Below are 26,483 nucleotides of genomic sequence, written 5' to 3'. Positions count from 1 at the left end.
GATTTCAGCACAAATTTGAGTAGCTTGTTTAACCTGATAATTTCAGAAAAAATTTGGAAGTTCTTAGGGTTCTTTTCCCCTCAGCAGTACATGGTGTTTTAAAAAATTTTGTGTTTTGATTTTTTGAAGTTACTACTTTATTCAGAATTATGGTGAGCACTGATGATACAGAAATTTTTTTTCTAAAAATACCATCCCAAATTTTTAGACTTAAATAAAATGAAACAAGTGATTATAGAAAACATCTGCCTGAATGATACTTTACTTCCCAAGCTTTTACTCGGAACCTTATTCTTACAGCTTATTAAATTGAAAAACACATTGTTTTACTGTAGACTTAGCCCCACACCTGATAAGGTAGCCTCATAATCTTGAACATGTCATAAAGTGTCCATTATATTTATTTAACAAATGATAAACTGATGCCTGTGGCAGGTAGACTAATTTCAAGGTATTATAATGGTCTGTATGAGATGTAGTTAATGCCTAAGCTAGACTAGGAAATGGAAATAAATTCTGTCCCCCAAATTTTTAAATAACGGTTTTTAATTGACCTATGTTTATAATGAGCTAATTAATTACCATCCTTGTATTATTCTTTGATACCCCCCCATTCATTTTTTTTTCTTTTCTTCCCCCCCATTCATTTTTTAACTGTAATGTTACGCAGGTATACATTGCAACTTTTAGTTGTATAACTATAGTTACTCTGCATAAGAAGCATGAAAGCTTAAATTTAAGTACTAAAAGATTATATTTTTGATATCTTGATTAAGAAGATACTACAGAATTCAGTAGTATGAGAGCAGCTTTATAAAGAAGGAAATAGAGTATCTGTAACTTGTATACTTGGAAGTCACTTTCTTATATTCCCATTTATTTTTCAAAATGATGCTGTTTTTGTATTCTTCAGTTTTTGGATTATGGCTTTCCTGTACAATTGTGGTAGGTCAGTTATTGTTGAGAGGAAAAGGGAAGACTGTCTTCATGTTACTCAGGCCATTAATTACTGTTTGTTGAATAGAGTCTACTCTCTTGGTAAAGCTCCCTTTTCTAAATTTATTGCCATTTGTTTTGTAAAGCAACTATACACCTTTATTTTCTTTTTATTGCTCTTCTAGGTTAATTTTTGTTATTTCTTGGATTCTGTATCTCCTCCTCTCTTGTTTGGCTTTTCTGTTTGTTAGATCACATCATCCAATAATTTTCCCTCAGAAAGTATGTGTGAACACTGAACTTTTTCTTTCTTTCTTTTTTTTTTTTTTTAAAGATTTCATTTATTTATTTGACAGAGATCACAAGTAGGCAGAGAAGCAGGCAGAGAGAGAGGAGGAAGTAGGCTCCCCGCCGAGCAGAGAGCTCTATGTGGGGCTCAATCCCAGGACCTTGGGATCACGACCTGAGCCAAAGGCAGAGGCTTTAACCCACTGAGCCACCCAGGCACGCCTGTGAACTGTGAACTTTTTGAATCCTTGCATAATTGAAATTGACTTTATTTGTTTTTACATATTTCATTTATAGTTTGGATGGAGAATTCTGTGCCCAGATTGTTTTTCCTTTCATTGTTTTTCTTAACCTGTGTTAGGTTTTTTGTTTGTTCTGTTTTAAGATTTTATTTTTAATAAATCTCTACACCCAGTATGGGGCTGGAACTCACAAACCTGAGATGGAGAGTTGCATGCTCTACCTACTGAGCTAGTCAGGTGCCCCTTAAACTGTATTGTTAGGAGAAGGCTGATACTTTTTTTTTTTTTTTTTTTAAGATTTTATTTATTTGAGAGAGGGTGAGAGAGAGAGAGAGAACACAAGCAGGGGTGGGGTAGTGGCAGAGGCAGAGGGAGAAGCAAGCTCCCCATTAAGCAAGGAGCCTGATATGGGGCTTGATCCCAGGACCCTGGCCTCCTGACATGAGCTCAAGGCAGATGCTTAACCGACCGAGCCACCCAGGCACCCCAAGAAGGCTGAGTCTAATCATACCATTATGTATTTTTTTTTTCTTTTGAAAACTTTTAGCATTTATTGATTGGTTCATTAAGGAAATACCCGTCTAATTCCTTTTCTATGGCAGCTGTGTTTTAGACATTGGACTACATTGATAAACAGAGGAGTTGATATCCTAGTCCTCGAGGAGCTTATACTTTAGTGGAGAAGATAGACTATAAAAAGATTATACATGTACACACACACAGTGTCAGGTGGTTAAGAAATGCTATGAAGTGTTATGGATACCAGTCAAGATAAAAGGGTAGCCAGTAATGGATTGGGGGGAATGTTTATTTTACAGTGGCAGGGGTAGTCCCTCTGAGGAATAGTTACTTGAACCTAAACAAAGTAAGAGAGGAGGTTTTTAAACTGAAGGGCAATGAAACACATTATTCAATTAAAAGGAGAGGAGGTTTTTAAACGAAAGTGCAAGTGTTAAGTCCTTAAGGACAAATTGGATGATTCAGAAACTCCAGGGAGGGTCAGTATGGCTAGCCCAGTGAGCAAGGTTTTATCTTGGTTTGGTTCTTATTCATATATCCTGCTTTAGAGCACTCAGTGAATTTATAAAGATTAGTGTGTTCCTTCACCTGAAAAAGGTCTTTCTCTTATTATTTCTTTGATTATTTCTTCTTTTTAAATTTTAATGTTCTTTCTGGAAGTAGCACCTATACTGATTTTGTGGAGTATTTCATTGTCTGAAATATCTTTAGTCCGTTTTGTATCCTTACCTTACTCTCTGTTGTGCATTTGTTTTTCTCTTTATGAATAAGGAAGCAAGTTAGCTAATAGAGGTATCTGATACAGATTTCCTCTGCTGTCATGCAGGCTGCTCTCCTTCCCCCATAAGCTTTTCCCATGAATGGGAAGACTGCTTGTAAATACTATGGATGGGGCTCATCAACTGTCATCTTTAATTTTGGTTATGTGTCATTAGCGTGTAGACTGAATACCCAAGAAAATGCCCCAATAAAGAAGGCCTTTACTCTGGGACTCCCCATCACCTACACCAGAAATCCTTTCCAAGCACATTATTCAACTTTCTTTAAAGTATAATTTTCAGTTTTTAATATATCTAAAGAAAGGTAATTCTAACTCAGAGCACATGATTCCCAGAGAAGCAGCCTCCAGCTGGTATATGTAAGCTCTAAGGAACAGATAGTTTTTGCTGTTTTGTTCACTGATATGTCCAGTGTCTGGACCTATGCTTGGTACGTAGGCATTGAAGTTTAATTCTGCTTCTGTTTTAGGCCCTAGGACATTGATTTTCTTGGTGGTTCAGAAGTATGTTTTTTTGTTTGTTTGTTTGTTTGTTTGTTTGTTTGTTTTTAAGATTTTATCCATTTATTTGACAGAGAGAGATCACAGTAGACAGAGGCAGGCAGAGAGAGAGAGAGGGAAGCAGGCTCCCTGCTGAGCAGAGAGCCCGATGCAGGACTCGATCCCAGGACCCTGAGATCACGACCTGAGCCGAAGGCAGTGGCTTAACCCACTGAGCCACCCAGGCGCCCTGAGAAGTATGTTTAAAAGGATTATTGTTAGGGGTGCCTGGCTGGCTCAGTTGGTTAAACATCCAACTTGTGATTTCAGCTCAGGTCTTGATATCAGGGTTATGAGGTCAAGCTCCACATTGGGCTCCACCCTAGGCGTGGAGCCTACTTTAAAAAAAAAAAAAAAGGATTGTTAAATTTTGTTCAGCACTTGTAGGTATTTGTGGGTTTTTTTTTTTAAGATTTTATTTATTTATTTGGCAGAGACAGTGAGAGAGGGAATATAAGCAGAGGAGTGGGAGAGGGAGAAGCAGGCTTCCCGACAAGCAGGGAGCCCAGTGAGGGGCTCCGTCCCAGGACCTTGGGATCATGACCTGAGCTGACGACAGACACTTAACGACTGTGTCACCCAGGCGCCACTAGGTGTTTTGAGTAGAAAGCTTTTTAAGTCACCTCATCTCCCTTATTGATAGACGTCTTTTTAAATAATAATTGGACAATGAAGATGTTGATATTTCAGGTTTTTATTCTTGAAAAAAAAAGCAGTATTTCCAAGTCTTTAAAGATAAAAAATTTTCTTTTTTTTTTTTTTTTTTTTTTTAAGATTGTATTTATTTGAGAGAGAGAAAATGAGTGTGCACGTATGCGTGCACACACATGGGAGGAGGGCCAGAGGGTGAGGGGCTGAGAGAATCTCATGCATACTACCAGCTGAGCACAGAACCTGATGCAGGGCTTGATCTCAGGACCCTGAGATCATGACCTGAGCCAAAACCAAGTCTGATGCTCAACCAGCTGTGCTACCCAGTCATCCAAAAGAGTTTCTTATTTTACATCAACATTAAGGAGACTTTTTTTTCTCATTAATTGCTGTATGTCCATTATTCTCTATCACCTAACTTAAGGCTCTTTATCTAATGAGAAAGTAATTCTAGGGGTGCCTGGGTGGCTTAGTGGGTAAGTCTCTGCCTTCAGCTCAGGTCATGATCTCAGGGTCCTGGGATCAAGCCCCACATTGGGCTCTCTGCTCAGCAGGGAGCCTGCTTCCCCCTTTACATGCCTTTCTGCCTACTTGTGATGTCTCTCTCTCTCTGTCAAATAAGCAAATAAAATCTTAAAAAAAAAAAAGGAAGAAAGAAAATAATCCTAGAACCTGATAGTTACGTGGACACCAAAAACTGTTTTGACATATATTTTTAAGATGTGGTCTTGTTTTTTTAGCTTAGATTTTAAGAACAGAAAACATAGTATTGATGGGTTAAATATTTAAAATCCCGTAGAATAGCCTCTAATGAAATGTGGAATTGTGTTACAGGCTCAAGCTGACAAAGACCCAGAACTAGGAAAAGAAAGGTATGTTGTTTTACGCTTACTAACATTTTTGCAAGTATTTAATTACTGAATTTTGTTTCTGTATTTTATGATAATTGTTCACTTGTAGCAAAATGTTTGTAGCTCTCATGTCTATTTTGTATATATATATGAATGTTACGGTATATGTATGTGGTTTTTTGGTGTGTTTTTTTTTGACTGTTTGACCAGGCATTGTTTTGTCTGTTTTTTAGTCTCTTTCAGGTATTTACTGATTTTTTTTTTTTTAGAAAAAGTAAATTTGTAAACACAGTTTGAATTAAATACATAAATATGACTTCTTTATGAAATGTTTTGCTAAACTCTTGAACAGCTCGACTCCGTTATCAGCATTACATTCTTGTAGATTTTTCTATTCCAAAATTGTTAAACACAGTAATAAAATTTTAATCATTTTGTATGTTCTTTCAAAAAGAAGATATTCAGTATATATTTTGATACTTTCTGAAGACAGTTGGAGTGGGGAAAAAGATATTTATAAAACAAAATAATGGATGAAAGCTTGGATGAAAGGTGAAAACTTGTTCTTCAGTGTATACATAGGCTAGTCACTCACAGTCTTGGTCTGACCACATATAGTACACCCTCTTCTCAGTGACTTATTCATCCTAATGAATACCACCTTTATCACCACCTTTGCCCCACCAACTAATAACTTTCTTTTTACTGCTCTTCATTGGGAATCGCTGATTTAGAATTCTTTCCCCTCTTTAATACTAAGTGATCTGTTCTTAATTGTTAGAGGTCAGTGTGGTAGGAGCTTACCAGTTTGAAAGAGCATTTTGAAAGTGTTTAAATATGGAAAGTTTGTTTAATTTGATGCGCTAATTTTAAGATGCCTGAAAAGCAGGGTGTTTTATGGATTTTTCTTAGTAATTCTTATATGAGGCTTTTAAATGATAAAGATGATTAAGAGTGCTTTGAAATATAGTGGTAACTTTAAGCAATTAGGTTTGCTATACATACATTTTCGGCACAGACTTTCTTTTTAAGTTGTACACCATCATACCAATTACGTTCCCATGTCTAAGAAGTAATACCAACAGCACTGTTGGCTCTAAAAGCCCACAAAGGGCAATAAATAGGTAATGCTACATGTAATATAGATGGACCTACAGTTGGCCACAGTAACTCGCTAAGTGAATAGGCTTTTCTGAAAATTCATTTTATAGGTTAATCTCATTTTATAGATTTCATTTGACATAGTTTTAGGTCTGCAAGAACAGCTATTGTCTGTGTTCTGGTCATTTTTTCCTCATTATCTTGACTTCCCAATCAAAGATTCTTCTTAAGGAGTTTACAGATAGTTACCTATTATGGTAATCTTATAAAGTTAATTTTAAAAATTCTAGTACTAATAATTCCCATTTTGCAGTCAGTTTTTTTCTGACTTATATGACATTAGAAAAAAAGATGTGGGATGGGGCCTGAATACTTCACATTTCTTGATTGGAGTAAACTGATCCTGGGAAAATACTGGTGCTTGTTGTGTTGTTTTTGTTTTTGAAGGACTTGCAGGTACTGATTTGTCGTGAATGTGATCCTTTTGTTTATAATTAGTGTAAAGTCTTTAAATATATTTCCTATTTAAAGGAAATCTCTTATGGATATATTAGTAATATTCTACATTTTGCCTTTTCTCATCCCCTCCCATGTAAACCATATTTACCTTTCATGTGATTAAGGCTCCAAATAAGGATGCAAGGTACAGTTTTCACCAACCCATTAACAATGTTGGAAAGTACTCAGTGGTCCTCTTAAAGAAATACTAATCTCCAGTATTGTTAAGTTGCAGTCTAAAGTTTCTTGAAAAGTATAGCATATGGTTGTTAACCTTTGTTCTCACACCCAGCTTTTTTTGTTTTGAAACCGTGGTATTATGGGGGAATGGAAGTGGGTCAGAGGTAGAAATTAGATACCTATATCCTGAATGCCTTTTCTATTTCTTTCTTGTGCATTTCCCAAAATATGATGTAGTTTTCCTTTGATCTCTAAAAGACTCGGGGTTTTTTTGACTCTGGTATTAATAATTTCATTTATTGGGCATCTCAAATGGACTTTTCAGGCTAACATGAACATGGAGACTTTTTCCCATATTAGCCAAAGAACTAGACATAATTTTTTGGTAAATGAATTCTGTGAAAAAGCACTTTAATTTTATCTTATTTATTTTTAAGATTTTACTTATTTATTTAAGGTATAGAGAACACAAGCATGGTGAAGGACAGAGGGAGAAGCAGACTCCCCACCAAGTGGGGACCCTGATGCAGGGCTCAATCCTGGGATCAGGGATCATGACCCAGGCCGAAGGCAGGCACTCAACTGTCTGAGCCACCCACGCACCCAACACTGTAATTTTAAAAGACAAACACAAACAAAGAGCATATTAAGTCATTTTTTTCAAGTAGGTCCATATTCTCTGAAGTATTGAAACTGCATAGTGATCCATTTTGATTAAAAGATAATAGCTTTTTCTATTGACAAACTTTAAATATGGTAAAGGGGAAGGACTTGCTATCTCCTAGAGCCTGGAATCAAAATCTCCATTGTTAACCTTCTAGCTGAGTAGATTGCTGTTATTGTATAACCCTAATTTGTAAAACCTTTAGGGTTAATGGTGCAGTTCTGTAATGAGGCAGGAATTTGAATTTAACCTTCCTTACTAGATAATAGGTCTTACAATTTAAAAATGAAAGCTCACATTTGAGAGGTATTATTTACATAACTGTTGTAACTGAATGTCAGAACTTCTTACCTTTGTCGTATTTGTGCTGGGCCACAAGTTTTATTCTGACTAGTTCTAAGAATTTGGAACACTTAAAATCAGCCATTGGTATTTTTGAATTTAAGCGATGTGAATAATTTCAAAAAAGAAGTTTTAAACCGTTCAACATACAGAGGAAGCTTATACAAATGAGTAGAATACATACTAATTAAGGTGTGTGGTTACAGACTGTTGAACTTAAATTCCTCAGACTCTGTTTCTATAACTTCATCAGGAGGTGTTTCTCTGATCTCTTAGATCTCCTTTGGAAGTTTAAACTTAACCATCTTCGGTGGGGAAGACCAGTTTATTGGTTCAAATGATTGGACCCTGATACGGTAGCACACACTTTTTCCAAAGTTTTGAAATATTAATGTCTTGGGGCACAGATACACATCACCTTGTATTGACTAAAGGGTGTTATGGCCACTTTTTGGGAAGCATATCAAGGAGATGTCTCATCCCCTCCTTCTTTGAAAAGTAGGAGGAAAAAAAAACCAATATTCTTTACTATGAGGTGTTGATACGGCATCACTTTCTGGTGTCTTCCTCTAACCAGTTGCTTCTAATGTAATAAGCGAATATATTTGTTAAATTTGATTTGTGTTGACTGCATGCTGGATATTGTTTTGGAAGCTAAGATTTTTCTTGTCACTCTTCAAGATAACCTCTGACCTATGGAACATTAATATAAAAATTAGTTTATTCTATCTCTGTCTCCGTGAAATAAGTTGAATTACAGAATCCCACACATAGTTTTGTTTACCTTGGATTTGGGAAGACCACAGTGAAATAAGATCAGTTGCTTGTACTTGGCTTGGCATGTATTTTCTTCATTTCTTCTGAATAATTTTACTTAAAATTTTAAATTATGTATTAGAATTCTAAGTTATTCTCTGTAACTGGAAAGATTTCTTTTAATATATACCTTCTCTCTCAAGTAGCCAAAGGCACCTAATTTATGTTAAGATGATTCTGTCTGTTTTGCCTCTAACTTTAAATCCAGTAGAGTATTTAAAAGATACTTCCAAAGGAAGTTTTCTTTTAGGTGTTGTTATTAATAAATACAGTTCTTGGGAAAAACAAATCCGTCTCACATCTTTAAAAAAAAAAAAAAAAAAGTTGACATTGTTAGGAGTATAGCCTTTTCTCCCTACCAGTTTCTGTTCATTTTGGGTAAGATTCACTGAAAATTTTAAATTTCAGTGCATGGACTGTTAGTTTCATTGTAGAACGATACAGATATTTTATTATTTCAGTAACCACTATTGGGAAGATCTTAATAATTTGAGATGTCTTAGATTCACATTCAGCTCCTCATGTCTAGTGCAAATGTGACACAGAAGGAAAAAATTGGTTGTAAGGATTGTATCAGTGGTCATAATTTTGCCATTATTTCCTTTGAACTAAAAAGAAATCTTCAGGGCAGTGGAGGATCTCTTAAAATTTTATAATGCTTACATATTTATGTCAAAACATCTTAACCATTTTAATTCTGATTGGCTGGATTTCCCAGTGCTTATTACTAATGCATCAAGAAGTCTTAAATTGGCATCAACGGGATTATTTATAATGGTTGAATTCTCATCATAGTTTGATTTTTGTTTGTGTTTTGTTTTGTTCTTTTTTTGTTTGTTTTTAAATACTTTTAGCCCTGACTTGAAAAACAGTCCAATTGATGAAAGTGAGGTCCAAACAGCAGCTGATAGTCTCTCTGTTAAACCTAGTGAGGTTGAAGAAGAAACTGTTCCCAACATTGAAACAGAAACATCTGTACAGCAGGAAGAAACTTGTGAGGAAGAACCTGAAAAGGCACTGTGTGACTCTGACTTTGCTATTGAAACGTTGGAAGTTGAAACTCAAGAAGAGGTCAAAGTGGAAATTCCTCTTGTAGCATCCACTCCAATAAGTATTGAATTATTCACTGAAAATGTAGAGGAGTGTGTTTTAAATCAGCAGGTGTATACCAGTGACTTTGAGAAGGAAGAGGCAGAAATTATTAACCCTACAACAGAATTATCAACATCTGACACTGCATTTATAGAGGAAAGGAACATCAAAGGAATTCTAGAAGAATCTCCATCTGAAGCAGAAGATTTCTTTTCTGGGATTACACAGTCTATGATAGAGGCTGTAGCTGAAGTGGACAAACATGAAACTGTTTCAGAAATAGTACCATCTACTTGTGTTTTGGCCTTGGTACCAGGAATTTCCACTGGGGATGAGAAGGCAGTGAGCACAAAGGGAATTTCTGAGAAAAGTAACACGGATGAAAAGGAAGAAAATGAATTTAATAGTAAGGAAACCAGAATGGATCTGCAGATAGGAACAGAGAAGGCTGAAAAGAATGATGCTAGGATGGTTACAGAGAAGTTGGAAAAGATCGTGGCAGCAGTGAAAGAAAAGCCTGCAGAAAATGCTGTGACCAAGGGATACCTGAATAAAGGAATGGGTCAGGCTAATAAGCCTGATGAAACTAGTAAAACTAGTATGTTGGCTGTATCAAATACATCTAGCACTAAATCAAGCATCAAAGCCGGTATGGTCTCTTCTCTAAAGGCAAAAGCTACTTCAAAATCCGAGAACCAGAAAAGTTTTCTGAAATCTGTACTCAGAGATCAAATTAATGCTGAAAAGAAGCTTTCAGCCAAGGAGTTGGGTCTCCTTAAACCTACAAGTGCCAGGTCAGGCTTGGCTGAAAACAGCAATAAATTCAAACCCAGTCAGAGCGGTGTTACCAGAGGAGGCAGTGGAAGGATCTCAGCCCTCCAAGGCAAGGATTCTGAACTGGATTACAGGGATATTACAAAACAATCTCAGGAAACAGAGGCTAGACCCTCCGTCATGAAACGGCATGACAGCAACAATAAGGTGAGGAGGGTAGGAAGAATGGCTCAGTGTATCTTTGAAATGAGTAGCTCTGCTGTTGTAGCTTTGGAGTAGGAGATGTAATCTTGTTTTGTACTTCCATCTCCTCACTCCATTCCCAAGTTCCCATTTCTCTTAATGATTCTACTGATGGAAGCCAGTAGACATTTAGAATAGTAAGCTCAAGTTTGTAATTTATTAACAGGTTTGAAAAACATTGTTTGGATAAAATGTGGTCAGAAATACAGGTGTGCTTTAAAAAAAAAAAAAAAAAAAGAAAAGTCTGCAGTGACTCTCCTGAGGTGATTTACTACTCTGCATCTGAATGGGAAACCGTTTTCTCTTTTAATTGAAACTTCCTTTATCGGCTTACTGATTGCCTAACTTAGACATTGTGGGTATTGGGAAGAAAAGATCAGTGAAACTGAGTTTACCTACAACTTACACAGATGATGCCTATGTTGTTAAAATGATTGTTGACTTAGTGTGGTATACCTGTTAACTATTTGCATAATTGAATGTGTTTGGATATTTTTTGGTGTTTGGATTTTTTTTTTTTTTTAAAGAACATTAATAACATGGTTGTAAATTCTATTTTTCTGTATTTTTTACTTAATATTTCAGACCTTGGCTGGGCAAAACACTAAGAATCCTAAAAGCACCACTGGTAGAAGTTCCAAATCTAAAGAGGTGAGAAACAGTTCACTAACACTAATAAGCCTTCTATTCTGTCTTTCCACAGGAGAGTTCATCTATCTTACCACTAGTGTGTCTCCTATAATAATCAATTTGATAACAGAGCAAGAGACAGGAATGAGGTATTTTATTTTTGACCCTACCACCAATTTGTTTTTTGACCTTGAGCTAGGCTAAGTTGTTGGTGTTCATGGTGAAGGGCAAAAAGTTACGCAGGGACGGGAAGGGAATTAGAGTAGAAAAATCCCTCCAATCTTCTATTGACAGCAGTAGGTTATAAACACAGTAGAATCATGTGTGTTAAAGAAGGCTGGTGTTTGAATAGAATCTTTGCCATTTTGTGGAACTTCCGAACAGGTGGTCCTTTTGAGATGGCTCAGTTTTACCTAACTGGATAGGATCTAAGATTTGCTTTCCTGGTACTAAGCTCTCCTGCCAAATAAATGTGTTATTTTTGTTGTTGTTTGATATTTTAGGTTTTTCCATTCATAGAATATTTTTTCGGTCATTTTATCAGGGCACAAAGGAGAAATGTTAGTAGTTTAAGAAGCATAATAAGGATTAAAAAAAAAAGAAGCATAATAAGGATGATGTTTCTGTTGGCTTATTGATAAATTTATACTATCAATTAATAAATTGATAATATAAATGCTTAAATGTTTCTTTCCCCCCAAATTACTGGGTATATGTTCTTATGTCATTATATATGCTAGTAATTAGTCATTGATTGCATACTAAATTTGTAGGAGGCCTGCTGGGAATTTATTTTCTTTAGTAGTGTCACCATTTTTCAAATTAGAGATACTGTTTTTTTTCAAGTGCATTTGGCGTTAAGTCTTATTTAGTAATATTGGCAATATTTGGTATTAAGTCTTATTTAGTAGGAATTTTTTCATATAACCTTCTCTAAATGTAAACTTTATATTAATGTTGTTTAAATTAACATATTAATATATTACATTAATGTTGTATAATGTTTTATATTAATGTTGTTGTAGCTAACTGGATTACACCTAGTTAGCTATTTACTTTCTAGCTATATTCGAGGTGCTTCTAATAGCCGGGTAAGTCTCCTAGAACACTTTTAGGTATCATTTAATAGGGAACAATGAACTTTTCACATTGTGCTTTGATAAATGCTCTACATTGTTTGATAAATACTTTAAATGTAGTATTTTTTGTGTTTCATATTTCAAAAACCTGGACATCATTTAGGAAATTCAGTCTTAACTGAATTTAAGTAAAGGTGGAATTGGGTCGATATTGTTAGGATTTTACCTTTGGTATTGTTTGCTTTATGAATTAGAGCTAATTCATTTGTGTGGCCTTAAAAAATAGTTTATTTCAGCCTATAGGAAACTTCTTTGCACTGAAATTCTCACAGATGATATTTCATGCACATTTGCTGGGACTATTTGGAACCTAACCAGTTATCAGTAATTGGTTCTATTCACGGGTCTGTGTTTTTGTTTTTTTCTTTTTAGTCTCTTCAACAGGAACCATTATTTCCATTTAATTTGGATGAATTTGTCACTGTGGATGAGGTTATAGAAGAAGTAAATACTTTTCAAGCCAAGCAAAACCCACTAAAGGGAAAAAGAAAAGACAGTCTCAAAAATACCCCTTCCTCTGAACTTAACTTAAAGAAGAAGAAAGGGAAAACTCCTGCCCCTCGTGTTGTTGAGGGAGAATTATCTTTTGTAACATTGGATGAGATTGGGGAAGAGGAGGATGGAGCTGCACACCTAGCCCAAGCTCTAGTAACTGTGGATGAAGTAATTGATGAAGAAGAAATAAATATGGAAGAAATGGTAAAAAATTCAAATTCACTCCTTACATTAGATGAGTTAATTGATCAAGATGATTGCATTTCCCACAGTGAACCTAAAGATGTTACTGTACTATCAGTGGCTGAAGAGCAAGATCTCCTCAAACAGGAACGTTTGGTAACTGTGGATGAGATTGGAGAAGTTGAGGAGCTACCTTTAAATGAGTCAGCTGACTTAACTTTTGCCACTTTAAATGCTAAAGGAGATGAGGGAAGTACTGGAAGGGATCCCATTGAGTTCATTTCTTCCCAGATGCCTGAAGACCCTTCTACTTTAGTTACTGTAGATGAAATACAGGACGACAGCAGTGATTTGCATTTAGTCACTTTGGATGAAGTAACTGAAGAGGACGAAGACGCTCTGGCAGATTTTAACAACCTTAAAGAAGAGCTTAATTTTGTTACTGTCGATGAAGTTGGAGAAGAGGAAGATGGAGACAATGATTTAAAAGCAGAGTTAGCACAAAGCAGAAATGACCGTCCCACAGATAAAAAAGGGGATAGGAAAAAGAGAGCTACGGACTCAAGGAAGTTGAAACTTGAAGCCTTTTCCCGAGCTGGTTCAATAAGTGAGAATGTTATGGAAGAGGATCTGAAAACCATGATTCAAAGACACTTAGCAGGTAGATACTTAGAAGTAGTAATTTTTCTGCTTTATGAGGGGATTACATTTAAAATTTTAAAACTTGATGTTGTAGCATTACTCATAATTGTCCTTATATTGATATAAGAAGTTAATGAAGAGTGATGTCCTGTGATATTTTCCAAAGGAATGTGTACAAGTTTACAGATTGCTTTTAGTTACAGAGCAGACTGTCCTCAGTTATCATACTTCCAAAAAAAGATGACAAAGCTGGAAAGTAAACTACAGTGCCCAAGTTAGAATGGAAATGGTATATTTGTGTTACTGGAAAAGACAGCTTTTTATTAGTAGAAGGATATTACACCAGGCTGCCTCCCAGTTTTTCTCAGATTTAGGATTTAGAAGAAATGGTAAAGGTGTCATTTCACTTTTAAGTAATATTTTGATGGTATAGAGTAATAGGCTTAGCTCACTTTAGGGAGATCGAAATAACTTCTGAACTAAGAATGGCATGCTATTACTATAGCAATAAATCAGACTTTCTCTTTAAAGCTAAAACACCAACCAAGAGAGTTAGAATTGGGAAAACACCAGCATCGGGAAAAGCTGTTGCGACAGACGCAAGGAAAGGTGAAGAGGCCTTCCAAATTTGTGAAGGTAAAGCAGGATTGATGGAAATGGGGAGGAGAGTAGAGAGTAACACAAGGTAGTGGCTGAAGTTCTTAAAGGTCTACCATCTAAGAAGAGAAGTAGAAAAACAGTGAAATAGAGTGGGGGTAGGGGTGGGGAAAGCAGCCTTATCTGGATAACGATTTTGGTCTTTGTAATTTAGAGATAATGGAACATAATGGAATGGAAAACAGAATAATAGGCAATCCCTTTTGTGATAGAATGTGACAGTAGAATATGACAAATTTGTGGAGATGATATATGTGAAAGATTATTCTGCCCATGCTGCCCCATCAAGTAGAAATCACTGCTTATCCAGCTCTTATTTGTGGACCCGGATCCCTTGCTCTGTGGAGGCTGCCGTGCAGACAGCCAAAGATGTCTTAACATTGAGAAAATTTATGTTGAAACAAATATGGACCGGTGTCTAATAAGAGAGGTACTCTGGTCCCTCGGGTATTTGGCATTGTGTCCATTATATTCATAGCAAAAATAATAGAAGGATAGGAAAAGAAGCACACAGTTCCAGATCTCAAGTTAACAGATTCAGAGTTAGAGCGAAAAATCAGTTACTAGGGTGACTCAGACAGCACTACAGGGGATCCTTCATACATTCTCTTTGATGCACCCTCCTTTCCTTTTGCTTTTCTATTCTGTCTTCTCTAAGGAAAAACTGCCAACTGTCATTGAGTCCAAGTTCATTGAACCTGATCTCAGCTGGGCTGTCGGTGCTGCTCCACAATCTGTTATAGGCCTCCTTTCTTCCCCATTTCCTCACCTGGTGTAATATAAGTCTTTTCCTGCTCTGCGTCATGTACTGCTTTAACCAGCTCATTCCTCCCTGGATACCCTTGTTTTTATTTCCATTTACCAGAGCAAGTACGGGAGGGCCACTCTCTGCCAGCTTCTGTTTTATCTTCCTTGACAAGTCACATACAAAATATGGTCAAGTCTTTCCCATTTGAAAAACCATGCCCTTAACCTTTGAATCCTCTGGCTCCCACCTTGTCTCTTTTTCCTTTCAGGGGAAAGTATCTGGAAGGAATCACCTCTTTTTACTTCTTCCTCCCAATGAACTGAATGTATTTTGGCTTCTTTGTAAACTACCGTTCTGAAGTTTATATTGATAAACCCCCATTGGATTGTTGTCCAACTTGATTTATTAAGTTTTTTTTCCTTCCTTATTTAGTCTTACTTGACTTCTCTGCATTATGCGTTACTTGATCATGTGTTCTTTCTTGAAGCTGTCTCCCATGGCCAAGTGGGTACGCTGCTTTGTTCTTCTCCATAACCTCTCCTTGATACCAAGCCATAGGTAGTGGTTTTGTAATCTGACAGATAGCTCCTAGCATGATTTCATGAGGGTGTTTTTGCCCCAGGATTTCTGTTTGCACCTACCAGCTTTCTTAGAACTGTCTTGTCTCAACTGAAGAATAGAGAAAAGTGACTCATTTACTGTTTATATAACTGTTTATTTCTATTAATGGACAATATGTTTGATAGAAGAACCTAGCTGAAGAAAAAGTAATTTTCTAAACAATTTTAAACCTGAAGTATTTGTCCTAATCTATTTAATTAATTATATAGTTATATATAACATATATTTATTATTACAACATAAACATCCCTTTGGAATGGCAGGAGCAAATATGTTTGAGAAAGTTTATTAGTTATTCTGATGAGGGAATAAACTGTTGTAGGAAGAGACTAGAGGCTATTTTAATCAAATCAAGAAAAGGGAGATGACCTTTTTTTAAATCAACTCTTTAAGACTTGATGACCAGTAAAAAAATAAAACACAAGGAACAAGAGAGGAGTGAATAATGATTTCATGGGGTGCCTGGGTGGCTCAGTCGTTAAGTGTCTACCTTCAGCTCAGGTCATGATCCTAGGGTCCTGGGATTGAGCCCTTCATTGGGCTCCCTGCTCCGTGGGAAGCCTGCTTTTCCCTCTCCCACTTGCCCTGCTTGTGTTCTCTCTCTCACTGTGTCCTTCTCTGTCAGATAAATAAAGTCTTTAAAAAAAAATGATTTCGGGACGCCTGGGTGGCTCAGTTGGTTAAGCAGCTGCCTTCGGCTCAGGTCATGATCCCAGCGTCCTGGGATCGAGTCCCACATCAGGCTCCTTGCTCGTCAGGGAGCCTGCTTCTCCCTCTGCCTCTGCCTGCCATTCTGTCTGCCTGTGCTCGCTCTCTCTCCCTCTCTCTCTCTGACAAATAAATAAATAAAATCTTAAAAAAAAAAAAAATGATTTCATGGTTCCTGTCCATCCCCTCAGATTTGTTGAAGAGTAGCCCAGGTGCATGAAGAGAACACTGAACATGAAGTCACAAACTTTGCTTCTAACCTGTCACTTAAAAACCTTGTAGCCTTGGCCATACCAGTTTCTTATGTCTTGGTTTTGCGTTCTCCATCTATGAAGAAATAAGGATAGGGGCACCTGGGTGGCTCAGTGGGTTAAGCCTCTGCCTTCGGCTCAGGTCATGATCTCAGGATCCTGGGATCTAGTCCCCGCATCAGGCTCTCTGCTCAGCAGGGAGCCTGCTTTCCCCTCTCTCTCTCCCTGCCTCTCTGCCTACTTGTGCTCTCTCTCTCTGTCAAATACATAAAATAAATCTTAAAAAAAAAAAAAAGAAAAGAAAAGAAAACGAAATAAGGATGATGGTGATTTGACCTGCCTATCTCACAGGAGATAAAAGCTAAACGAAGGGTATATATGTGAAAGGGACTTGTCAGCTACCATGTTACAAAAAGATATTAATAGCTACTGAGGTGACCAGGATTGCTTGGAACCAGTTCCTTTCTTGTCTTCCCCAAGATCATATTATGCAGAGTCTGCCAAAACTGCATGTTTCTTACATGTTACTTACTTTGGTGGACTTGAACATTTGTGATGTCACTTGTGATCCTGTTGGACAGGGGTCTTTATCAGTGTAGGCTCAGTATTTTTTGACTGAGAGGGCCTCAGTACAGGGCATGAGAATATTTTCTGCCTATGTCCTTTCCTCCTCAATCCACACTCTTTCCTACCCCAGCCCTTTCCATACACTAGTTAACTCTTGACAGTAATTACAGAGCTTGAACTTCTTCCATTACCCTTTAAATTCTTTTGAGAACAATATATAAATAAAATATGCTATTAGCTTTAGTTTGTTTTTTTCCTAACATCGAAGAATCTTGGAAGAGTGGTCCAATGGGATCAGCCAAGGAAGGTTTACTTAGAGAGAAGAGCCATAAATTAACTTTGAAGGCAGGGATTATCTGGTGTTAGCTTTATATACTGCACATATATTTTGAATGACTTCTTTTCCTTGAAAAATTTTAATGATTTTAGTTGATGAGGAATCTGGATTAAAGGATTCAGAACCAGAACGAAAACGTAAGAAGATTGAGGACTCTTCTTTAGGGAAATCAGTGGTACCGGATGTCCCTGAAGGTAAAGTAAACATAACATTTTCCTTATCCATATGAAATAAAAATTCAGTACCATAGTAAGTGTTCTGTTGTGTAGATGACTATTGGCATTTCTGAAAACAGAAATAGTTTTTTTTTTTAACCTAGCACAGTTTTTTTTTTTCCATTCTTAAAGTCTGGGATAAGTCTTTTTTTTTTTTTTTTATTCCTGGTACTTTCTTTGCTGCTGTGGTAAGAGCTAAGTTATACTTGCCCAGGCAGAAATTTTAGTAAAGTAAACATGCTGAAAAGCTAGCAGACTGTGGCCAGCTAAAACAGGCTAAAGGAGCACCATATCCATTTACTCAGTATATTCCTCAGGCAAATAGTTGTCCATCGTTCTGCCCCTTTTTTTCTGATTTTATTGTATGGGATTCCAAATATGTTCATTTCAAAAACACCATTAGATTCTTTTTCAACGAATTGCTATTCTGAAGAAATTTCATGATATCCTGGAGGCTCTAGAGTATTACAGAATATGTTAAAAAAAAATAAAGCCCTCGGGGGGTGCCTGGGTGGCTCAGTCGTTAAGCATCTGCCTTGGGCTCAAGTCATGGTCTGGAGCCATACATCAGGCTCCCTGCTCAGCCTGCTTCTCCCTCTCCCTTTGCTTGTGTTCCCTTTCTTGCTGTCTCCCTCTCTGTCAAATAAATAAGTGAAGCCCTCGGTTTTGTGATTAAAGGCTTAATTGCTCTTGATCCCTAGATACTTAGCCATATATATTATGTTTATAAAAGTGTATACTATGATTAGCATGTTTGTCATGTTTAGAGAACTTGATTAACACAGGTGTAGATACTAATTTCCCTCCATTCTCTTTCCCCCCTTTCTTCCTGTCCTCTAGATTTAGACTTCCTCGTACCGAAGGCTGGATTCTTCTGTCCAATATGTTCCCTCTTCTACTCAGGTGAAAAAGCAATGACAAATCACTGCAAGAGTACACGTCATAAGCAAAATACAGAGGTAAATTTTTTTCTTAACACCTCATAAAATACTCCAGGTGGTATTGTAATCAGACTACTTAAGTGTTCACCCAGAATGTATATTCTTTTCCTTCGGGAGAACTTTTGAAGATTTGTGCCAGTTTATTCCTCTGTAGTTCAAAAGTACAGTCTTCACTGTATACTGCAAGGAATGTCTAGTCTTTATTCCTTTTCCTCTGGCAGCATTCCCCAAGGTAGATTCTACAGATCACTAGTCCTGTGTAACTCTCCATTAAAGTGTGGGAAACCATGTATTCTGATGGCCCCTTGCAGAGTCAGCAGACAAATAACATACTAAAATTTGTGAATTGTCTAGTCAGAGAGAATCTGTTTAACTTTATTTAACCCATTTCCTAAACTGATTTAATGACACCCCTCACCTCCCTTTTAAGTTGTACTCATCTTTAGGAAGTGCTCCTTTAGAGAATCATTATTAGCCATAGTTGAAGCAGTGGTTCTGATTCCTCCTGAATGTTTGAGGTTGTTTTATATAGCCTCTAAATTGAATTTGTGGTACCGACACTCAGCTAACAATGAGTTGTTATTTGCTGGAAGCTTATTTAATACCCTCCCCATCAGCATTATGAGGTAGATGGTATCATTCCAAACTTCTTTATTACTTTTTTTTAATCATTCCAATTTTAAAGGTAGGAAAAAAGGCTTAAAGAGTATCTAATCCCAAGATCGCATAGCAGGTTAGTGGCAGACTTGGGATTTTAACCTAGCTCTGTTTTATTCTAGCCTCAAACCCTTAACCATTATGCTATACTGTCTATGCTCTTAACTTGTGTCATTTTTCCATTTAAAATTTCCACTGGCTTTGTATTGGAATAATACATAGACTTCTTGTAGGTCTGTAAAGCCCTACATGATCTGATTCCTTTCTGTTTCTCTGGCCTCACTCTCTGTTATTACTCACTATGTTGCAGTTTTTCTGGTACTCTCATTTTTTTGGTTTCCTATATATAAAAGGCCCCTTTGCTACTTTTGCACCTTTATATCCCTGTTCCTTTTGCCCTCTCCCAGTCCCACTTCTTTTCCTTGAAAAATTTAATGATAGCTGCCTCTTCCCCACTTTTAGCTAAGTCTAGACTCAAATGTCATCTTCCCAGAAAGACTTTTGCTTAAGACAGACCTAGCTAGAAGTACAAAACTCCCTCCTACTGCCAAGAAGGGTTTACCTCGGTCACTTCCCTTATTGTATTTCTTTCCTTTATAGTGCTTACCAGCACAAAAATTTGTCCTATTTATTCTTTTATTGTTTCTCTTCCCCCACTAGAATGTAAGCTCCATGAGGTAAAGGGCCTTACCTATCTTGTTGACCACTGAATCCCCAAGCACCAAGCGTAATGCCTGGTATGTCATAAATATCAGATGACTGGTGAATGGAAGGAAAGAATGTTAATGTAAGGCACTGTGTTTCTAATCTCTGTTTTGTAGGATCAGGCTCTTATAAATTATAAATTCAGTGAACTATATTATATATGTTATCACACACAGCAGAGCAACACCTAATAGATATTTTATATTGCAAATTGTTTTTAACAGAAGTTCATGGCCAAGCAAAGAAAGGAAAAGGAGCAGAATGAGGCTGAAGAAAGAAGTTCTAGGTGATTGGGGGAAAGGGGAAAGACTTCATTAGAAATTTGTTTAGGGTCCAGTTGATTTGTGTATTTTTGTTATCACTTAATTTGTAATTTTTGTTTCAGAAGCAAATATTCATGTTGTACAAATTTCTGATTGCCCTTGATGTGGAAAGACTGATGGGGAAAGTATGATGTGTTTGATTTTTATATCAAATCATCAGGCATGGAGAAGTATCTTTTAGAAGTGTTAAAATAAATGTTCCTACTGTATATTTAAAATACCATCTTGTGTTTGTGACTGATTTATTAAAGACTTGTGTGTCTCTGATTTCAGACAAGAGACCCTTGTGACTTGTTTAGGGATTGTTCATATATTACTGGAAGTCATAGCAGAGCAGGGTTTCACTGTGTTTCAACCATTCATGTACAGGTCAAAGATTTCTTAAAACTCCTAATTTTTCTGGATGAAATTAGATTACATATAATTGACCCCAGATAGGTTTGAGTAAAACTGCTTGTTGTTTTCAGTGTGTTAAGAATATCTTTTTTTCTGCTTGTGGTAACATCTAGTTTCTGCCAGGACCCATTTGAGTTAGCTTCTAGCAAGTTATTTAGTATTAACTTGAAAAAACTACAAAGACAGAGCAGCCTTTACTTCCTGTGAGCTGCTACAGTTGCTTTTAAACCGTTTAAATTATTATTTAATATGTTTGTTAAAAGTTGTAAAGGTGCAAAAAAATAATTCAGTGCTTGTTGCAGGACACAGCCCTGTGCTGTGAATTTTTAGATTAGGTGTGCTTCAGACATAGGCCTGCTGACTTTGAATTGCTTTAATATCAGATTTCTCGGCTTTTCCAAGATTAGAGTATACCATTTAATAATAGAGAGTGAATGGAAGGAAATGAAAAACTACTACTCTTTTAGATCTCTTACTCCTGTCACATGTAGCACATTACCTCACAATGAGCAAAGAGTGGAGTGAAGAAAAAAACCCACCAACTTCTTGTTGCCCACCGAAGTCATTCATTGCATACTAGGTTCAGGCTTAGCTACAGCCTGAGCAAAACAACAGACTGCAACATGCCATAGACTAATGAGTGGGGTGGGAGGGGAGGGCGTGACTTACGCATGCTGTAATTAAACCCTTGTAGGTAAGGGGCGCCTTGGTGGCACAGCCGGTTATGCATCCGACTCTTGGTTTTGGCTCAGGTCACACCCTTAAGACTCCCTCCCTCTCTCTCTGCCCCCACTCCCCTCCACCCCCGCTCTCTTTGTGCGTGCTCTCTCAAATATATAAATCTTTAAAATAAAAAAAAAAATCCCTGATAGGTGAGTGAAATAGTAAGAGAGAGAAGAGCTGTTAAAAGTTTGGAGAATAAGGGGCGCCTAGGTGGCTCAGTGGGTTGAGCCTCCGCCTTCGGCTCAGGTCAAGATCTCTGGGTCATGGGATCAAGCCCCACATTGGGCTCTGCTTGGCCGGGACCCTGCTTCCCCCTCTCTTTTTGCCTGCCTCTCTGCCTACTTGTAATCTCTCTCTCTCTGTCAAATAAATAAATAGAATTTAAAAAAAAAAGTTTAGAGAGTAAGTTGCTGGAAGCAAGCTAAAGCAGCGTAGTCAGATTAAGAATCTTAAATTTTGGAATCTTTTCCTTAGGGGAAATCTTTTAAAATCAGATAACATATGAGCTTTAATCTTGTCTGGACCAACCTCGGAATTTAATTTAAAAAAAATTAAGTGTGAGGGGTGCCTGGGTGGCTCAGTTGGTTAATAAGCATCTGCCTTCGGCTCGGGTCATGATCTTGGGGCTGGGGATTGAGCCGTGCATGGGCTCCCTACTCAGTGGGGAGTCTGCTTCTCTCTCCCTCTTAGGCCCTCCCCCCAGCTCATACTCTTGTAAAAAAATCTTTAAAAAAATGTGTGAAACTCTTTATTTCTTTCAAATTAGTTATGTGGAAATTGGGATTTTTTATTGGAATAAAAGGAATTGCTAAAGCATAAAAGTGGTAGGGGTGATTTTTGTTTTAGTGATATGTTGAGCTATAATGTTCCTGTATGGAGGAGTGGGAATTTTTATCCTAGGTCTCCAAATAAAGAAGATTTTTGAGTTTTGCTAAAAATAAACATAGACTCTTCACATATAATTTTAGAATTGTTCTGCACTCTTTCCAGGAAACCTTGAAATACCTCCCTCCTTTATTCACACTACACATACGGAATATCATATACATAGCAGTTTGCTTACTGGTTGGTTAAGGGTGTAATAGTTTTTAAAGTTTCTATCATTTCATCATCTAGACACCAAAGCAATAAAAGATTGCATTCAGCACCACCTCTAATAAAAGTTTTTAGTTTTACCTTTTCTGGCACAGAATGCTGTGAGAATTGGCTTCCTCTCCAATTCCTCTTCCTCTTCTGAATTCTTAAAAAAAAGAAAGCCAGATTTTAAAAACTTTAAATTTTTATTTTAATATTCGGATGTGAAAAAAAAGCGTATTGAAGAGAATAGTATAATCTACTCATATATACTAATTACGTAGTTTCAGCAGTTATCAACTCAAAACCGAATACATATATGTCCACTCTTACTTCTCTTATATTTTAAAGGAAATCTCAGCATGTCATTTTACCGATACACATTTCATTATGTTTCTAAAAGATAAGGATTCTTTTTAAGTAATAATATCATTAAAAATACTCCTTATTTAAATCCAGTCCAAATTTTCTAATATTTCATAAGTGATTTTTTGTTTTACTGAAGAGATCTGAATAAAGTCATACCCTGTGACTAGCTGGATAAGTCTTTTTAATTATTTTTAACGTAGGGATGTTCTTCTCAGGGTGCCTGGGTAGCTCAGTAAAGTGTCTGCCTTCAGCTCCCTGCATCAGGCTCCCTGCTCAGTGGGGATTCTGCTGCTCACTCTCCCTCTGCCCTGCTCTCTCTCTCTCTCTCAAATAAACAAAATCTTAAAAAAAAAAAAAAGTTTGAAAGGATGTTCTTCTCTTCTTGGAATTAAGATAAAGGAGATACTTGGTTCTACAAATCTGTTCTGCTCAAAATGTAGTCTTGGAATCCACGACGTATGCGACTTCATGTTGACTTACATACAGAAATTGAGTGTCTAGAAACCTTGTTGCAGTTTGACTGTGACTTTATATCTATTTGTTGGATATGCTAATTTAAAAATGGGGTTTTAGGTTTCTGTACTTATTTATTTGTATTTTACAAATGATCTCTGATGGATTGGAAATAGGGGAAAAAAGGAAAGGAAAAATAAGCTGATTGATCATATAATTTGAGAAACACTGCTGAAAGCATTCCTCACAGTTTGGATTTTGCTGATTGCAACCCCATACTATAGTTTTAGTATATTTCCTCTGTTGTCTGATATCTTTGGAATTTGTAGTTGAATATGGAAATGTGATTGGACTTTGGTTTCTTTTTCTTTTTGTCAAGACTGCTTCAGACAGTGACGTGGTCTTCCTGATCAGCAGGCACAAAGTATCTGATTGTTTTCTTTGGGATTTTCATAGAAGTTGATGCTTAAAGCCTAGATGTATATTTATTCACTGGGGATTACAAAATGGTGATTTTTTATTTTTTATTTTATTTTTTTTTCAAAGATTTTTTATTTATTTATTTGACAGAGAGAGATCACAAGTAGACGGAGAGGCAGGCAGAGAGAGAGAGAGAGGGAAGCAGGCTTCTCGCCGAGCAGAGAGCCCGATGCGGGACTCGATCCCAGGACCCTGAGCCGAAGGCAGCGGCTTAACCCACTGAGCCACCCAGGCGCCCAAAATGGTGATATTTTAATTTGTATTTTTCTCCTTGTGTAAGCTAGAATACTCCCTGAAAAGAGAAACTTCTCTCATCTGCTCTTTGGTTACTCAGTGGTATCCTTTGTTTAAGAACGGCTTAAGTATTTGATGCTTTTCCTTTACTTAACATTTTCTCAAAATGAGTTGTTTTGTTGGCACCCACTGAATACGGTAAACTCTTTTTATGTAGGTATTAACTTGAACTCATGAATTTTAATACTGGATGTTGCAAACCTTTACAGCAGTAGCCTTATTGATGCTCAAATTGTCATACTTTGGGCCTTTTTCATATGGCTCCTCATTCTTTTTGACATGACACGACTAATTTTCCTGGGTTCGTTGCTCTCCGTATATAGAGGTTTTGCAGGCTCATCTTGTACACTTTCTGCTTCAGACCTGAAGTCAGCCATCTCTTTCAGGAAAAGTGGCTCCTTAGGATGGTCATTGCTTCTGTTTTGGTTGTTGCCTTTCAGTGGACAGAACTTGGAAATGTACGTTTTGTTTTTATGATAAAGTGCATCATTGTCATACTGACACTTCTGGTTCAAATTTGGGACTTTCAGGTTTTTATCTCTTCTTTCTTAAATCTGGATTTTATTTGTCTTACGTCACGTATTATAATTCTCAAGGACATCAGATTGATGGGATTCAACTATCAAAATTGCTGTTTCTCACTTTACCTATATCAAAAAAACAATCCTGAGACCACAGCCAACCATGTGATCAGTAAAAACAGTTTAAAATACTTTTTCAGCTTTGCTTTTGTTTTTGTCCTTAGGTTATATCCTAGTAAGGATATATATTTAAACTTTTAAGTCACTTGAAATAGTTCTTTAGTAGTTCCACTACCTTGTAGATTACCTTTGAGGTTCATTTGTTTAATTTTATCTTTGATTTTTAGGGGTTACATTTTAAAATTTATGTTACAAAAAGCATTGCCCATGGTTCTAAAGTCACACTAGTAAAAGCATGGTATATTCAAAGAAGTGTAGCTCCTTTCTTACTCCATCCTATCACTTCCCTCCCTAATGTAAGTAACTGTTCCTTGTTAGTTTTGTAATACATTTTTTATATACATAAGCAGATTCATATCTGGAATAATCAGTTTTTAATACCTATGTCTTTATAATGATTGTTAATCTATAAGGAGAACCACTGACAGTATGCTTTATTCTACTTTGACATCTATAAACCTTCATCGGCAAAACATTACAGGCTTATGAGATAGGTGCTGAACTTAAAAAAGTGTGTATGAATGTGTATATATGTATATAAACCATGTTCCTATCCTCTCCAAGGGCTTACATGAGAACATGAGCATAAAAAGTTACTTGACAATTTTGACTATGCTAAGTGTTTACTGAATGATACATGTATCAAGAGTTAACATATGGAGAAGTAAAATGAAAAAGGAGGGGGATTAAAGACTAAGATGGGATTATACTGTTGTAAATTTTTACATTATTTCTAAAGTGGTGTGATACTAACTCAAGATAGACTAATTAGTAAGGATCTCTACCACTTGAAAAATGCAAATGGATTACTAAGAATTAGTCTAACCCAAAAAAAGACAGGAAAGGGAGAATAAAGGATTGAAGAGACATAGAAAACTTAGAGAAAGATGGTAGACTTGTGCCCAACCATATCAGTAATTTTGTTAAATGTCAGTAGACTGTACATTCTAATTAAATTTTCATGTTGGATACTTTTTTTAAATTTTATTTTTGTAGTGTTCCAAATTTCACTGTTTACGCACCACACCCAGTGCTCCATGCAGTACGTGCCCTCAATACCCACCACCAGGCTCACCCATTCCCCCAACCCCCTCCCCTCTAGAACCCTCAGTTTAGGGGCGCCTGGGTGGCTCAGTGGGTTAAAGCCTCTGCCTTTGGCTCAGGTCATGATCCCAGGGTCCTGGAATCGAGCCTCACATCAGGCTGTCTGCTCAGCAGGGAGCCTGTTTCCTCCTCTCTCTCTACCTGCTTCTCTGCCCACTTGTGAACTCTGTCTGTCAAATAAATAAATAAAATCTTTAAAAAAAAAAAAATAAAAATAAAACCCTCAGTTTGTTTCTCAGAGTCCATAGTCTTTCATGGTTTGTCTCCCCCTCCGATTTACTCCAGTTCACTTTTCCTTTCCTTCTCCTAATGTCCTCCATGTCATTCCTTATGCTCCACAAGTAAGTGAAATTGACTTTCTCTGCTTGACTTATTTCACTCAGCATAATCTCCTCCAGTCCCGTACATGTTGATACAAAAGTTGGGTATTCATCCTCTCTGATGGCTGTGTAATATTCCATTGTGTATATGGACCACATCTTCTTTATCCATTCGTCTGTTGAAGGGCATCTTGGCTCTTTCCACAGTTTGGCGACTGTGGCCATTGCTGCTATG

At 36.9% G+C, this 26,483-nt stretch overlaps 1 protein-coding gene across 9 annotated transcripts in view; it reads left to right on the top strand.

Moving 5' to 3' along the window:
* ZNF638 (zinc finger protein 638) overlaps nucleotides 1-20,555 on the top strand; it is a 137,384-nt gene extending 116,829 nt beyond the window's left edge. For 7 of the 9 annotated variants that reach the window (XM_047744988.1, XM_047744986.1, XM_047744994.1 and 4 more), the window contains 8 exons: nucleotides 4,789-4,826; nucleotides 9,261-10,479; nucleotides 11,101-11,166; nucleotides 12,657-13,623; nucleotides 14,121-14,240; nucleotides 17,586-17,687; nucleotides 18,549-18,667; nucleotides 20,236-20,555. In XM_047744988.1, the coding sequence (XP_047600944.1) occupies nucleotides 4,789-4,826; nucleotides 9,261-10,479; nucleotides 11,101-11,166; nucleotides 12,657-13,623; nucleotides 14,121-14,240; nucleotides 17,586-17,687; nucleotides 18,549-18,667; nucleotides 20,236-20,301 (2,697 nt within the window). In that variant the 3' untranslated portion in view covers nucleotides 20,302-20,555. The remainder of the gene's footprint in view (nucleotides 1-4,788; nucleotides 4,827-9,260; nucleotides 10,480-11,100; nucleotides 11,167-12,656; nucleotides 13,624-14,120; nucleotides 14,241-17,585; nucleotides 17,688-18,548; nucleotides 18,668-20,235) is intronic. The other 2 variants (XM_047744987.1, XM_047744989.1) reach the window with 2 other exon arrangements.
* The last annotated feature ends 5,928 nt before the right edge of the window (nucleotides 20,556-26,483 follow it).

This window comes from Lutra lutra, chromosome 9 (assembly GCF_902655055.1).
Source record: "Lutra lutra chromosome 9, mLutLut1.2, whole genome shotgun sequence".
NCBI lineage: Eukaryota > Metazoa > Chordata > Mammalia > Carnivora > Mustelidae > Lutra > Lutra lutra.
Note: the sequence above shows the minus strand (reverse complement) of the source record. Positions and strands in the feature narration are given on the sequence as shown.